The 15,543-nt window shown below is 60.0% G+C and overlaps 1 protein-coding gene across 1 annotated transcript in view; it reads right to left on the bottom strand.

The window, feature by feature from the left end:
- VPS13D (vacuolar protein sorting 13 homolog D) overlaps positions 1–15,543 on the bottom strand; it is a 335,026-nt gene that overhangs the window by 312,428 nt on the left and 7,055 nt on the right. The window contains exons 3-9 of the mRNA XM_040326719.1: positions 11,863–11,940; positions 11,215–11,405; positions 9,680–9,760; positions 9,067–9,183; positions 8,848–8,952; positions 1,553–1,723; positions 756–856 (exon numbers count right to left, since the gene is read on the bottom strand). Of these exons, the coding sequence (XP_040182653.1) occupies positions 756–856; positions 1,553–1,723; positions 8,848–8,952; positions 9,067–9,183; positions 9,680–9,760; positions 11,215–11,405; positions 11,863–11,940 (844 nt within the window). The remainder of the gene's footprint in view (positions 1–755; positions 857–1,552; positions 1,724–8,847; positions 8,953–9,066; positions 9,184–9,679; positions 9,761–11,214; positions 11,406–11,862; positions 11,941–15,543) is intronic.

Below are 15,543 nucleotides of genomic sequence, written 5' to 3'. Positions count from 1 at the left end.
CACCCCGAGACAGCCCCCAGACGCACCACCCCGAGACGGCCCCCAGACGCACGCCCCGAGACGGCCCCCAGACGCACGCCCCGAGACGGCCCCCCAGACGCACCGCCACGAGACGGCCCCCAGACGCACACCCCGAGACGGTCCCCAGACGCACGCCCCGAGACGGCCCCCAGACGCACACCCCCGAGACGGCCCCCCAGACGCACACCCCGAGACGGCCCCCAGACATACACCCCGAGATGGCCCCCAGACGCACCGCCCCGAGACAGCACCCAGACACATCCGGAAATATTCTACAGCAGTGATCACCAACCTCGTCCTCAGGGCCCACTAACAGGCCAGGTTTGCAAGATAACTGAAATCCATTATATTGCTGCTCAGTGATTGCAGAATTCTAGTCTGCATCTCCCCAAGGAAATACAGAAAACCTGTCTATCCATCAGAATGCATGTGCCTCCACTGTGGGGACACTCATTGTTTAGTGTTAGGACCACAGATTACAGGTTGCCTTGGCGCAGCTCTGTGGCTCACGCATGCGTTTGCAAATGCATGCGGACAAAACCCCCGTTTTCAGCGCATACTGTTAGACGGTTAATTGGTTGTTCTGCGAGCTGGTCGGGAAGTAGGCGTGGTTTTTCCCTGGGCATTCCCCAGGTTTTGTTGTTAAATACAGAAAACCTGGCCTGTTAGTGGGCCCTGAGGACAAGGGTGATGACCACTGATCTACAGAACAGAACCAAAAGGAGGAATCTTACTTGTGTGACACCGGGACTCTCGGTCTCCACTTCCTGTACTTCATCTGTCGCTCTTTTCTGTCAAACTCGTCTACAAACTCCACAATTTGCTGATATTGCGCCTGAATGACAAACATAAAGCAAGCCTCGTTATACTGCGATTACCAACTCTGCGATAGAAACAAATTACAGGGTGGGTTAAAAGGGAGCTCCACCAAGAAAGGAATGCTGGAGTGGGGGAGGGGAGGGTGTGAATGATATTCTTTGCAGAAGTCGGAGCCGCTCTCCCCTCAGTCTCCCTGAATACTGGAGGATCCCCAGAGACTTCTACAGCTCTACCACCCTGGGGGGGGGGGGGGGGGGGATCATCATTCATACTGACAGAGGCTTTCATCATCAGCACAGGGTGGGCCCATTTCAGGACAGACACAGGAGAGCTGTGGCTGATGGAGGATCGTACTCAGACCACGGTGTCAGGGCTCAGCAGCCCCGATATATGGTGGTCAGCATACAGGAGGGGGGAGGGTATAGCCAGGCAGGATCAGCCAGGTATTACAGGGAGCCAAATGACACCGCACACGCACTGTGCTGTACAACATGCTTCAAGGGAACCGGATCAATTATTCACTAACAAAGGCTTTAAGGATCGTTCCATAGCAGAGCGGCCCTCCGGTGCAGAATCACAAATATACACACACGATTCTGCATTCCCGCCTAGGACAGCGTCTGCCCTCCACACCGAGCAGTACAAGTGGTGATCGGCTTCATATCCGGTATTCCTTGTCATTATAACAGGAGAGGAATATCGATCGCCCTACCTGAGACAAAGTGAGCGGTATGGTCTTCAGACGAATGTCGCACTCTATCCGCGGTTGGTGTCGCGATCTCAGAGGCTCCTTGGAGCAGTTTCTCTTTAGTAGTGCCGATGTGCATACCGGTTCCAGGATGTACTGGTGCTGGCGGCTCTCCATGCTTTTATCCATGGCATCCTGGAAAGAAAGATACCGGGAGAAGAAATAAAGGATATTCAAAAGAGGGAATCCACTGACAGATCAAGTGAATGAGGAGGAAAGTGTGTCAGTGTTACACCTCGGATCCCATCTGCCTGATCTACAAAGGCGTTTCTTCCCACACAAGTCAAACTGGAATGCAAAAGTGCACAAGCAATTTAAAGCAGGTTGATGCTGCCGAGGTTGTATGTGGGCGGGCTTTGGGCTTGTTCCAATAACATCCATATTAGACACTTAGGCCCATTTGACCTCCACTGACCCGCAGCCGACCCTCCACTGACCCGCGGCCGACCCTCCACTGACCCGCAGCCGACCCTCCACTGACCCACAGCCGAACCTCCACTGACCCGCAGACGACCCTCCACTGACCCGCAGACGACCCTCCACTGACCCGGGGCCGACCCTCCACTGACCCGGGGCCGACCCTCCACTGACCCGGGGCCGACCCTCCACTGACCCGGGGCCGACCCTCCACTGACCCGCAGCCGACCCTCCACTGACCCGCAGCCGACCCTCCACTGACCCGCAGACGACCCTCCACTGACCCGCAGACGACCCTCCACTGACCCGCAGACGACCCTCCACTGACCCGCAGCCGACCCTCCACTGACCCGCAGCCGACCCTCCACTGACCCGCAGCCGACCCTCCACTGACCCGAAGACGACCCTCCACTGACCCGCAGCCGACCCTCCACTGACCCGGGGCCGTCCGCCCACTGACCCACAGCCGAACCTCCACTGACCCGCAGCCGAACCTCCACTGACCCGCAGCCGACCCTCCACTGACCCGGGGCCGTCCGCCCACTGACCCACAGCCGAACCTCCACTGACCCGCAGACGACCCTCCACTGACCCGAAGACGACCCTCCACTGACCCGCAGCCGACCCTCCACTGACCCGGGGCCGTCCGCCCACTGACCCACAGCCGACCCTCCACTGACCCGCAGCCGACCCTCCACTGACCCACAGCCGAACCTCCACTCACCCACAGCCGAACCTCCACTGACCCGCAGCCGACCCTCCACTGACCCGCAGACGACCCTCCACTGACCCGGGGCCGAACCTCCACTGACCCGCAGCCGACCCTCCACTGACCCACAGCCGACCCTCCACTGACCCGCAGACGACCCTCCACTGACCCGCAGACGACCCTCCACTGACCCGCAGACGACCCTCCACTGACCCGCAGACGACCCTCCACTGACCCGCAGACGACCCTCCACTGACCCGCAGACGACCCTCCACTGACCCGCCGCCGACCCGCAGCCGACCCTCCACTGACCCGCAGCCGACCCTCCACTGACCCGGGGCCGTCCGCCCACTGACCCGCAGCCGAACCTCCACTGACCCACAGCCGACCCTCCACTGACCCGGGGCCGACCCTCCACTGACCCACAGCCGACCCTCCACTGACCCGCAGCCGACCCTCCACTGACCCGCAGCCGACCCTCCACTGACCCGCAGCCGACCCTCCACTGACCCGCCGCCGACCCGCAGCCGACCCTCCACTGACCCACAGCCGACCCTCCACTGACCCGCAGCCGACCCTCCACTGACCCGCAGCCGACCCTCCACTGACCCGCAGACGACCCTCCACTGACCCACAGCCGAACCTCCACTGACCCACAGCCGAACCTCCACTGACCCGCAGCCGACCCTCCACTGACCCGCAGCCGACCCTCCACTGACCCGCCGCCGACCCGCAGCCGACCCTCCACTGACCCACAGCCGACCCTCCACTGACCCGCAGCCGACCCTCCACTGACCCACAGCCGACCCTCCACTGACCCGCAGCCGACCCTCCACTGACCCGGGGCCGTCCGCCCACTGACCCACAGCCGAACCTCCACTGACCCACAGCCGAACCTCCACTGACCCGCAGCCGACCCTCCACTGACCCGCAGCCGACCCTCCACTGACCCGCAGCCGACCCTCCACTGACCCGCCGCCGACCCGCAGCCGACCCTCCACTGACCCACAGCCGACCCTCCACTGACCCGCAGCCGACCCTCCACTGACCCACAGCCGACCCTCCACTGACCCGCAGCCGACCCTCCACTGACCCGGGGCCGTCCGCCCACTGACCCACAGCCGAACCTCCACTGACCCGCAGCCGACCCTCCACTGACCCGCAGCCGAACCTCCACTGACCCGCAGCCGAACCTCCACTGACCCGCAGCCGACCCTCCACTGACCCACAGCCGACCCTCCACTGACCCGCAGCCGACCCTCCACTGACCCGCAGCCGACCCTCCACTGACCCGCAGACGACCCTCCACTGACCCGCAGCCGACCCTCCACTGACCCGCAGCCGACCCTCCACTGACCCGCAGCCGACCCTCCACTGACCCGCCGCCGACCCGCAGCCGACCCTCCACTGACCCACAGCCGACCCTCCACTGACCCACAGCCGACCCTCCACTGACCCACAGCCGACCCTCCACTGACCCTCCACTGACCCTCCACCGACCCTCCACTGACCCGCAGCTGACCCTCCGCCGACCGCCCACTGACCCACAGCCGAACCTCCACTGACCCGCCGCCGACCCTCCACTGACCCGCCGCCGACCGCCCACTGACCCACAGCCAAACCTCCACTGACCCGCCGCCGACCCTCCACTGACCCGGGGCCGTCCGCCAACTGACCCGCAGCCTACCCTCCACTGACCCGCCGCCGACCCTCCACTGACCCGCCGCCGACCCTCCACTGACCCGGGGCCGTCCGCCCACTGACCTGCAGCCTACCCTCCACTGACCCGCAGCCGACCCTCCACTGACCCGCCGCCGACCCACAACTGACCACCGCCAACCCTCCACTGACCCGCAGCCGAATGGTCACTGACCCACAGCTGATCAGGTCCAGCCGGTCTAGGCTTCTGGGCGGATACCAACCATATGGTCAGCAACTTTTCAGAGGGGTGAGAGGCTCTGTGACTTCAGCGGACCACAGGAATTCAGACCGAACTGCACTCCTGTGATCCATAGAAGTATGGCCAAAAAGCTTTGCCTATACTTCTCCTGTAGATGGATCTTACCTTCCGGTGCATTCAGCTCCCATTTTACCCCATTGACAGACTTCCCCATGAACTTCCAATTCCAGTCCCTCTACTAGATAAAGTGTCTAAAAGGGGCCCTCCTAAAAGAGGGGGACACAGCAGATGGGGGGGAGCATCGGGCCCTCCTAATAGAGGGGGACACAGCAGATGGGGGAGCATCGGGCCCTCCTAAAAGAGGGGGACACAGCAGATGGGGGAGCATCGGGCCCTCCTAATAGAGGGGGACACAGCAGATGGGGGGGAGCATCGGGCCCTCCTAATAGAGGGGGACACAGCAGATGGGGGAGCATCGGGCCCTCCTAATAGAGGGGGACACAGCAGATGGGGGGGAGCATCGGGCCCTCCTAAAAGAGGGGGACACAGCAGATGGGGGGGAGCATCGGGCCCTCCTAATAGAGGGGGACACAGCAGATGGGGGAGCATCGGGCCCTCCTAATAGAGGGGACACAGTAGATGGGGGAGCATCGGGTCCTCCTAATAGAGGGGGCACAGCAGATGGGGGAGCATCGGACCCTCCTAACAGAGGGGACACAGCAGATGGGGGAGCATAGGGCCCTCCTAATAGAGGGGGCACAGCAGATGGGGGAGCATCGGGCCCTCCTAAAAGAGGGGGACAGGAGAAGGGGAGCATCGGGCCCGACCCTCCACTGACCCGCAGCCGACCCTCCACTGACCCGCAGACGACCCTCCACTGACCCACAGCCGACCCTCCACTGACCCACAGCCGACCCTCCACTGACCCACAGCCGAACCTCCACTGACCCGCAGCCGACCCTCCACTGACCCGCAGCCGACCCTCCACTGACCCGCAGCCGACCCTCCACTGACCCGCCGCCGACCCGCAGCCGACCCTCCACTGACCCACAGCCGACCCTCCACTGACCCGCAGCCGACCCTCCACTGACCCACAGCCGACCCTCCACTGACCCGCAGCCGACCCTCCACTGACCCGCAGCCGACCCTCCACTGACCCGCAGCCGACCCTCCACTGACCCGCAGCCGACCCTCCACTGACCCGCCGCCGACCCGCAGCCGACCCTCCACTGACCCACAGCCGACCCTCCACTGACCCGCAGCCGACCCTCCACTGACCCGCAGCCGACCCTCCACTGACCCGCAGCCGACCCTCCACTGACCCGGGGCCGTCCGCCCACTGACCCGCAGCCGAACCTCCACTGACCCGCAGCCGACCCTCCACTGACCCGCAGCCGAACCTCCACTGACCCGCAGCCGAACCTCCACTGACCCGCAGCCGAACCTCCACTGACCCGCAGCCGAACCTCCACTGACCCGCAGCCGACCCTCCACTGACCCGCAGACGACCCTCCACTGACCCGCAGCCGACCCTCCACTGACCCGCCGCCGACCCGCAGCCGACCCTCCACTGACCCACAGCCGACCCTCCACTGACCCACAGCCGACCCTCCACTGACCCACAGCCGACCCTCCACTGACCCTCCACTGACCCGCAGCCGACCCTCCACTGACCCGCAGCTGACCCTCCGCCGACCGCCCACTGACCCACAGCCGAACCTCCACTGACCCGCCGCCGACCCTCCACTGACCCGCCGCCGACCGCCCACTGACCCACAGCCAAACCTCCACTGACCCGCCGCCGACCCTCCACTGACCCGGGGCCGTCCGCCAACTGACCCGCAGCCTACCCTCCACTGACCCGCCGCCGACCCTCCACTGACCCGCCGCCGACCCTCCACTGACCCGGGGCCGTCCGCCCACTGACCTGCAGCCTACCCTCCACTGACCCGCAGCCGACCCTCCACTGACCCGCCGCCGACCCACAACTGACCACCGCCAACCCTCCACTGACCCGCAGCCGAATGGTCACTGACCCACAGCTGATCAGGTCCAGCCGGTCTAGGCTTCTGGGCGGATACCAACCATATGGTCAGCAACTTTTCAGAGGGGGGAGAGGCTCTGTGACTTCAGCGGACCACAGGAATTCAGACCGAACTGCACTCCTGTGATCCATAGAAGTATGGCCAAAAAGCTTTGCCTATACTTCTCCTGTAGATGGATCTTACCTTCCGGTGCATTCAGCTCCCATTTTACCCCATTGACAGACTTCCCCATGAACTTCCAATTCCAGCCCCTCTACTAGATAAAGTGTCTAAAAGGGGCCCTCCTAAAAGAGGGGGACACAGCAGATGGGGGGGAGCATCGGGCCCTCCTAATAGAGGGGGACACAGCAGATGGGGGAGCATCGGGCCCTCCTAAAAGAGGGGACACAGTAGATGGGGGGGAGCATCGGGCCCTCCTAATAGAGGGGACACAGTAGATGGGGGAGCATCGGGTCCTCCTAATAGAGGGGGCACAGCAGATGGGGGAGCATCGGACCCTCCTAACAGAGGGGACACAGCAGATGGGGGAGCATAGGGCCCTCCTAATAGAGGGGACACAGCAGATGGCGGAGCATTGGGCCCTCCTAATAGAGGGGGCACAGCAGATGGGGGAGCATCGGACCCTCCTAACAGAGGGGACACAGCAGATGGGGGAGCATAGGGCCCTCCTAATAGAGGGGGCACAGCAGATGGGGGAGCATCGGGTCCTCCTAATAGAGGGGGCACAGCAGATGGGGGAGCATCGGACCCTCCTAACAGAGGGGACACAGCAGATGGGGGAGCATAGGGCCCTCCTAATAGAGGGGACACAGCAGATGGCGGAGCATAGGGCCCTCCTAATAGAGGGGGCACAGCAGATGGGGGAGCATCGGACCCTCCTAATAGAGGGGGACACAGCAGATGGGGGAGCATAGGGCCCTCCTAATAGAGGGGGCACAGCAGATGGGGGAGCATCGGGCCCTCCTAATAGAGGGGGCACAGCAGATGGGGGAGCATCGGGCCCTCCTAAAAGAGGGGACACAGCAGATGGCGGAGCATCCGGCCCTCCTAATAGAGGGGGACAGGAGAAGGGGAGCATCGGGCCCTCCTAATAGAGGGGGCACAGTAGAGCATCTGGCCCTCCAATGCACCACCCCCCCTCCAATGCACCACCCTCCCTCCAATGTACCACACCCCTCCAATGCACCATCCCCCCTCCAATGCACCACCCCCCCTCCAATGTACCACACCCCTCCAATGTACCACACCCCTCCAATGCACCATCCCCCCTCCAATGCACCACCCCCCCTCCAATGCACCACCCCCCCTCCAATGCACCACCCTCCCCCCTCCAATGCACCACCCTCCCCCCTCCAATGCACCACCCCCCCTCCAATGCACCACCCCCCCTCCAATGCACCACCCTCCCTCCAATGCACCACCCTCCCTCCAATGCACCACCCTCCCTCCAATGCACCACCCCCCCTCCAATGCACCATCCTCCCTCCAATGCACCACCCTCCCTCCAATGCACCACCCTCCCTCCAATGTACCACCCTCCCTCCAATGTACCATCCCGCTCCAATGTACCACCCTCCCTCCAATGTACCACCCTCCCTCCAATGCACCCTCCCCCCTCCAATGCACCACCCCACCCCCCTCCAATGCACCACCCTCCCTCCAATGCACCACCCTCCCTCCAATGCACCACCCTCCCTCCAATGCACCAGCCCCCCTCCAATGCACCACCCCCCCTCCAATGCACCACCCTCTCCCCTCCAATGCACCACCCTCTCCCCTCCAATGCACCACCCTCCCCCCTCCAATGCACCACCCCCCCTCCAATGCACCACCCTCCCTCCAATGCACCACCCCCCCTCCAATGCACCATCCTCCCTCCAATGCACCACCCTCCCTCCAATGCACCACCCTCCCTCCAATGTACCACCCTCCCTCCAATGTACCACCCTCCCTCCAATGTACCATCCCGCTCCAATGTACCACCCTCCCTCCAATGTACCACCCTCCCTCCAATGCACCACCCCCCCTCCAATGCACCACCCCCCCTCCAATGCACCACCCCCCCTCCAATGCACCACCCCCCTCCAATGTACCTCTCTATATGTAATGCTCATAGGAGACTTTGCTGGGATGAAAAGCACAAATCCTCAGCAGCTCCTCGGAGTTCACAAATCACACCTCTCCTCACCTGGAGCTCCGCCGGAGGAAGATCCCCCAATAAAGTGCTGCTGACATCCCAATAGATACTGAAATCTTCAACTTCTAGTTGTTTCTTCCTCATCAATTTCTCCACCTAGAAGGAAAGAAAAGTAGACAAAACCCCCGTCACACCGGACCAGTATAATTATATAATGTTCAAAAAAATGGCGCCGATTTGAACAGAACACGGCGCGGATTTTGCACTTACAGGCTCATGAGCGGCGTTCTGGACAGACACATTTTTAATGCAGACTCCGGCGGCGAATGGATGGGATGGATCCGTGACGCCGTCTTCAAACCTCAGGTGGACGTCCTGAATTTTCAGCTGCAGCAGAAGAGAGGAGAGAACTGTCAGGGATCGTTTCATATGGTCAGGGATCGTTTCATATGGTCAGGGATCGTTACATATGGTCAGGGATCGTTACATATGGTCAGGGATCGTTTCATATGGTCAGGGATCGTTTCATATGGTCAGGGATCGTTTCATATGGTCAGGGATCGTTTCATATGGTCAGGGATCTTTTCATATGGTCAGGGATCTTTTCATATGGTCAGGGATCGTTTCATATGGTCAGGGATCGTTTCATATGGTCAGGGATCGTTTCATATGGTCAGGGATCGTTTCATATGGTCAGGGATCGTTTCATATGGTCAGGGATCGTTTCATAGTGTCAGGGATCGTTTCATAGTGTCAGGGATCGTTTCATAGTGTCAGGGATCGTTTCATAGTGTCAGGGATCGTTTCATAGTGTCAGGGATCGGCCAGACTGCAGAGGATTCCTCTTTCTGGGGTCCGGTTCTCTATCTGAGGTGTCACTCACTTCAATGTTATCCACAATTCTGGTGACGATGGAGGCGGTGACCGTGTACCAGTACGACTCTCCTTTCTGCTCTCGCTCGCTCTGCGGGGAAATCACACACAATCAGATTGTACAGAATATCATTCCCATCACAGACATGTCACACACAATGAGATTCCTGATTGTACAGAATATTTCCAGTGCAACTTCAGCCAAAACTGTTGGGGCACAGGGTGGACTCAGACCCAAGAGTTATCAGTGACGCTGACACAGGAGTATCCCCCATCCTCACTAAGTCTCTGGGTGTCACGGGTCATCCTGTTACAGGGGAGTTCGCACTTTGCTTCGATATGCGGCATTGGAGGCTTTTTTAAAGCTCTCTGAATGCCAATCAGAGCTCCTCCCACTAAATAAAATAGTTTCTTACAGACCGGGTCACATGTTGGGTTTGCTTTGCTTCAAAAATTTTAATCAAATGTAAATGAGCCCCTAATTGGGAGAAGGGAGGGGCTAGGCAGATCTTACAGGGATAAGGAAGGAGGAAGACTGGGGAGGAGCAAGTTTCATTTCGGGCAGGAGGGGGTTCATTCTGGGGAGGACTGGGGTTCTCTCTGGAGGGGGTACCCTCTGGAGGGGAGGAGCAAGTTTCATTGTGGGGAGGAGGGGGTTCATTCTGGAGAGGACGGAGGTTCCTCTGAAGGGAGGAGGGGGTACCCTTTGGGGAGGATGAGGAAGGGGTGGTTCATTCTGGGGAGGAGGGAGGAGGGGGTTCCCTCTGGAGGGTAGGGGGTGGTTCATTCTGGAGAGGACGGGGGATCCCTCTGGAGGGGAGGAGCAAGGTTCATTCTGGGGAGGACGGAGGTTCCCTCTGGAGGGAGGAGGGGTTCCCTCTGGGGGGGGGGGGAGCAAGGTTCATTCTGGGGAGGACGGAGGTTCCCTCTGGAGGGAGGAGGGGGGTGTCCTCTGGGGAGGATGGGGAAGGGGTGGTTCATTCTGGAGAGGACGGAGGAGGGGGTTCCCTCTGGAGGGTAGGGGGTGGCTAATTCTGGAGAGGATGGGGGTTCCGGCTCATTCTTGGTCACAGTGACAATGATGGAGGGAATGGGGGTTCCCTCTGGAGGGAGGAGAAGAAGGGGGTTCCCTCTGGAGGGGAGGAGCAAGGTTCATTCTGGGGAGGAGAAGAAGGGGTGGTTCATTCTGGGGAGGATGGAGGTTCCCTCTGGAGGGGGGGGGGGGTTCCGGCTCATTCTTGGTCACAGTGACAATGATGGAGGGGATGGGGGTTCCCTCTGGAGGGGAGGTGGGGGTTCCCTCTGGAGGGAGGGGGTTCCCTCTGGGGGGGGGGGGGGTTCCGGCTGATTCTTGGTCACAGTGACAATGATGGAGGGGATGGGGGTTCCCTCTGGAGGGGAGGTGGGGGTTCCCTCTGGAGGGAGGGGGTTCCCTCTGGGGGGGGGGGGGGTTCCGGCTGATTCTTGGTCACAGTGACAATGATGGAGGGGATGATGGGAAATGTCGGATCTGCAGGGTGAATAGTGACGCAGAAGGTCGCATACCTTCCATTTGTCCTCCAAAGCTTTCAGAAGAGTTTTTTTGCGAATTTTTTCCAACAACTTTTCCTTGAGATCATCGAAGTCTTCCTGTCTGTCCGGAGATCCGATTAGATGAAGCTTGGAGATGGAGATCACCCAGGGATCCAGGTGGGGGCGGTAGAAGGGGATCTGGATTCTAATTTTGCCGATAAAACCTAAAAGAAGACAGAATTGAAATTTATACAAAAAGTGAGAGTCATAAAGGGGAACCCCAACTTCCAATATTTGCCAAAACTTTCCTTGGGGTTCAGTCACTTGGGAAAGGAAAGGAATTCCGCAACAAATTAGATTTTCAACTTTAACAACCAAAATCCTCTCTGCCCTCCTAAACACTCATCACCCCCCGTTTACCCCCCAAAACCAACACCGACATTTCTCTCATACAATAACAATCAGCATTTCTTTGCTAGAAAATTACTTAGGACCCCAAACATATTTTTTTTGAAAGCAGAGACCCTGGAGAATAAAAAAGGGGCTCGCACAGATCAGGCCCCCCTGGTGCCCAGTCTGTGTGGGCCCCATGGTGCCGGCCTGTGTGGACGGCCCCTGAGTGCCCAGTCTGGTCATTATTTTTACTGGTCCTCATCCATTGGCTCTCTAGTTATTACTGACCTGCTTTCACTTCGAATGGCAGTTCCAGTTCCCTCAGAGCGTCCTTCTTCAGTGGGAGGTTCTCCAGTTCCACCGCACCTGAGAACATAGAGAAGAATCCCATCACCCATCCTCCTCCATCACCCGACCCTCCTCCATCACCCGACCCTCCTCCATCACCCGACCCCCCTCCATCACCCGACCCGACCCTCCTCCATCACCCATCCTCCTCCATCACCCGACCCCCCTCCATCACCCGACCCCCCTCCATCACCCATCCTCCTCCATCACCCGACCCCCCTCCATCACCCGACCCGACCCTCCTCCATCATCCATCCTCCTCCATCACCCGACCCCCCTCCATCACCCGACCCCCCTCCATCACCCATCCTCCTCCATCACCCGACCCCCCTCCATCACCCGACCCTCCTCCATCACCCCCCATCACCCAACCCCCCTCCATAACCCGACCCTCCTCCATCACCCCCCATCACCCGACCCTCCTCCATCACCCGACCCTCCTCCATCACCCCCCATCACCCGACCCTCCTCCATCACCCGACCCGACCCTCCTCCATCATCCATCCTCCTCCATCACCCGACCCCCCTCCATCACCCGACCCCCCTCCATCACCCGACCCGACCCTCCTCCATCATCCATCCTCCTCCATCACCCGACCCCCCTCCATCACCCGACCCCCCTCCATCACCCATCCTCCTCCATCACCCGACCCCCCTCCATCACCCGACCCTCCTCCATCACCCAACCCCCCTCCATCACCCGACCCTCCTCCATCACCCCCCATCACCCAACCCCCCTCCATCACCCGACCCTCCTCCATCGTCCCCCATCACCCGACCCTCCTCCATCACCCGACCCTCCTCCATCACCTGACCCCTCCTCCATCACCCGACCCTCCTCCATCATCCATCCTCCTCCACCACCCGACTTCCCGACACCGACTCTCCATCCTCTGTCTACACCATGGGTCTTCAAACTACAATTCCCATCATGCCCAGTCATGTCTGTGAAGGTCAGTGTGTTACAAGGCCTCAAGGGATGTGTAGCTCTACAACAGCTGGAGGGCCGTAGTTTAAGGATCCCCGATCTACACTCATATAACCCGCAATACAGCAAGAGGAGAGAGACTACCAGATAGAATGTGAGAGAAAGAGGAGGGAGGGAGGAAAGGAAGGAAGGAAGGGGAGGGAAGGAAGGAAGGAAGGGGAGGGAAGGAAGGAAGGAAGGGGAGGGAAGGAAGGAAGGAAGGGGAGGGAAGGAAGGAAGGAAGGAAGGAAGGAAGGAAGGAAGGAAGGAAGGGGAGGGAAGGAAGGAAGGAAGGAAGGAAGGAAGGGGAGGGAAGGAAGGAAGGGGAGGGAAGGAAGGAAGGAAGGAAGGAAGGGGAGGGAAGGAAGGAAGGGGAGGGAAGGAAGGAAGGAAGGAAGGGGAGGGAAGGAAGGAAGGAAGGAAGGAAGGGGAGGGAAGGAAGGGGAGGGAAGGAAGGAAGGAAGGAAGGAAGGAAGGAAGGAAGGGGAGGGAAGGAAGGAAGGAAGGAAGGAAGGAAGGAAGGAAGGAAGGAAGGGAGGGAAGGAAGGAAGGAAGGAAGGGAGGGAAGGAAGGAAGGAAGGGAGGAAGGAAGGAAGGAAGGAAGGGAGGGAGGAAGGGAGGGGAGGAAGGAAGGGAAGGGAGGGGAAGAAGGAAGGAAGGAAGGGAAGGAAGGAAGGAATGGAGGGAGGGGGGAGGAGGGAGGAGACCGCTTCAGGTGTCAGAAAACATCTCACTCCAGAAAGATACAATGTTTATAAATGTCCCTTCCTCACACACTCCACACTCGGGCAGAGGAAGTGTTTTTCAGGGTTCCAGTTGGGCAGAGGAAGTGTTTTTCGGGGTTCCGGTTGGGCAGAGGAAGTGTTTTTCGGGGTTCCGGTCGGGCAGAGGAAGTGTTTTTTTGGGGGTCCCCGTTGGGCAGAGGAAGTGTTTTTTCAGGGTTCCGGTCGGGCAGAGGAAGTGTTTTTCGGGGTTCCGGTCAGGCAGAGGAAGTGTTTTTCGGGGTTCCGGTCAGGCAGAGGAAGTGTTTTTCGGGGTTCCGGTCGGGCAGAGGAAGTGTTTTTCAGGGTTCCGGTCGGGGAGAGGAAGTGTTTTTCGGGGTTCCGGTCGGGCAGAGGAAGTGTTTTTCAGGGTTCCGGTCGGGGAGAGGAAGTGTTTTTCGGGGTTCCGGTCGGGCAGAGGAAGTGTTTTTCGGGGGTTCCGGCCGGGGAGAGGAAGTCTTTTTCAGGGTTTCGGTCGGGCAGAGGAAGTGTTTTTCAGGGTTCCGGTCAGGCAGAGGAAGTGTTTTTCGGGGTTCCGGTCGGGCAGAGGAAGTGTTTTTCGGGGTTCCGGTCGGGCAGAGGAAGTGTTTTTTCAGGGTTCCGGTCGGGCAGAGGAAGTGTTTTTCGGGGTTCCGGTCGGGCAGAGGAAGTGTTTTTCGGGGTTCCGGTCGGGGAGAGGAAGTGTTTTTCGGGGTTCCGGTCGGGCAGAGGAAGTGTTTTTCAGGGTTCCGGTTGGGCAGAGGAAGTGTTTTTCGGGGTTCCGGTTGGGCAGAGGAAGTGTTTTTCGGGGTTCCGGTCGGGCAGAGGAAGTGTTTTTTCGGGGTCCCCGTTGGGCAGAGGAAGTGTTTTTTCAGGGTTCCGGTCGGGCAGAGGAAGTGTTTTTCGGGGTTCCGGTCAGGCAGAGGAAGTGTTTTTCGGGGTTCCGGTCAGGCAGAGGAAGTGTTTTTCGGGGTTCCGGTCGGGCAGAGGAAGTGTTTTTCAGGGTTCCGGTCGGGGAGAGGAAGTGTTTTTCGGGGTTCCGGTCGGGCAGAGGAAGTGTTTTTCAGGGTTCCGGTCGGGGAGAGGAAGTATTTTTCGGGGTTCCGGTCGGGCAGAGGAAGTGTTTTTCGGGGGTTCCGGCCGGGGAGAGGAAGTCTTTTTCAGGGTTTCGGTCGGGCAGAGGAAGTGTTTTTCAGGGTTCCGGTCAGGCAGAGGAAGTGTTTTTCGGGGTTCCGGTCGGGCAGAGGAAGTGTTTTTCGGGGTTCCGGTCGGGCAGAGGAAGTGTTTTTCGGGGTTCCGGTCGGGCAGAGGAAGTGTTTTTCGGGGTTCCGGTCGGGCAGAGGAAGTGTTTTTCGGGGTTCCGGTCGGGCAGAGGAAGTGTTTTTCGGGGTTCCGGTCGGGCAGAGGAAGTGTTTTTCGGGGTTCCGGTCGGGGAGAGGAAGTGTTTTTCGGGGTTCCGGTCGGGCAGAGGAAGTGTTTTTCGGGGGTTCCGGTCGGGGAGAGGAAGTGTTTTTCAGGGTTTCGGTCGGGCAGAGGAAGTGTTTTTCAGGGTTCCGGTCAGGCAGAGGAAGTGTTTTTCGGGGTTCCGGTCAGGCAGAGGAAGTGTTTTTCGGGGTTCCGGTCGGGCAGAGGAAGTGTTTTTCGGGGTTCCGGTCGGGCAGAGGAAGTGTTTTTCGGGGTTCCGGTCAGGCAGAGGAAGTGTTTTTCGGGGTTCCGGTCGGGCAGAGGAAGTGTTTTTCGGGATTCCGGTCGGGCAGAGGAAGTGTTTTTCGGGGTTCCGGTCGGGCAGAGGAAGTGTTTTCGGGGTTCCGGTCGGGCAGAGGAAGTGTTTTCGGGGTTCCCGTTGGGCAGAGGAAGTGTTTTTCGGGGTTCCGGTCGGGGAGAGGAAGTGTTTTTCGGGGTTCCCGTTGGGCA

The sequence above is a fragment of the Rana temporaria genome, chromosome 10 (assembly GCF_905171775.1).
Source record: "Rana temporaria chromosome 10, aRanTem1.1, whole genome shotgun sequence".
Taxonomy (NCBI): domain Eukaryota; kingdom Metazoa; phylum Chordata; class Amphibia; order Anura; family Ranidae; genus Rana; species Rana temporaria.
This window is presented reverse-complemented; position numbering and strand designations above follow the sequence as displayed.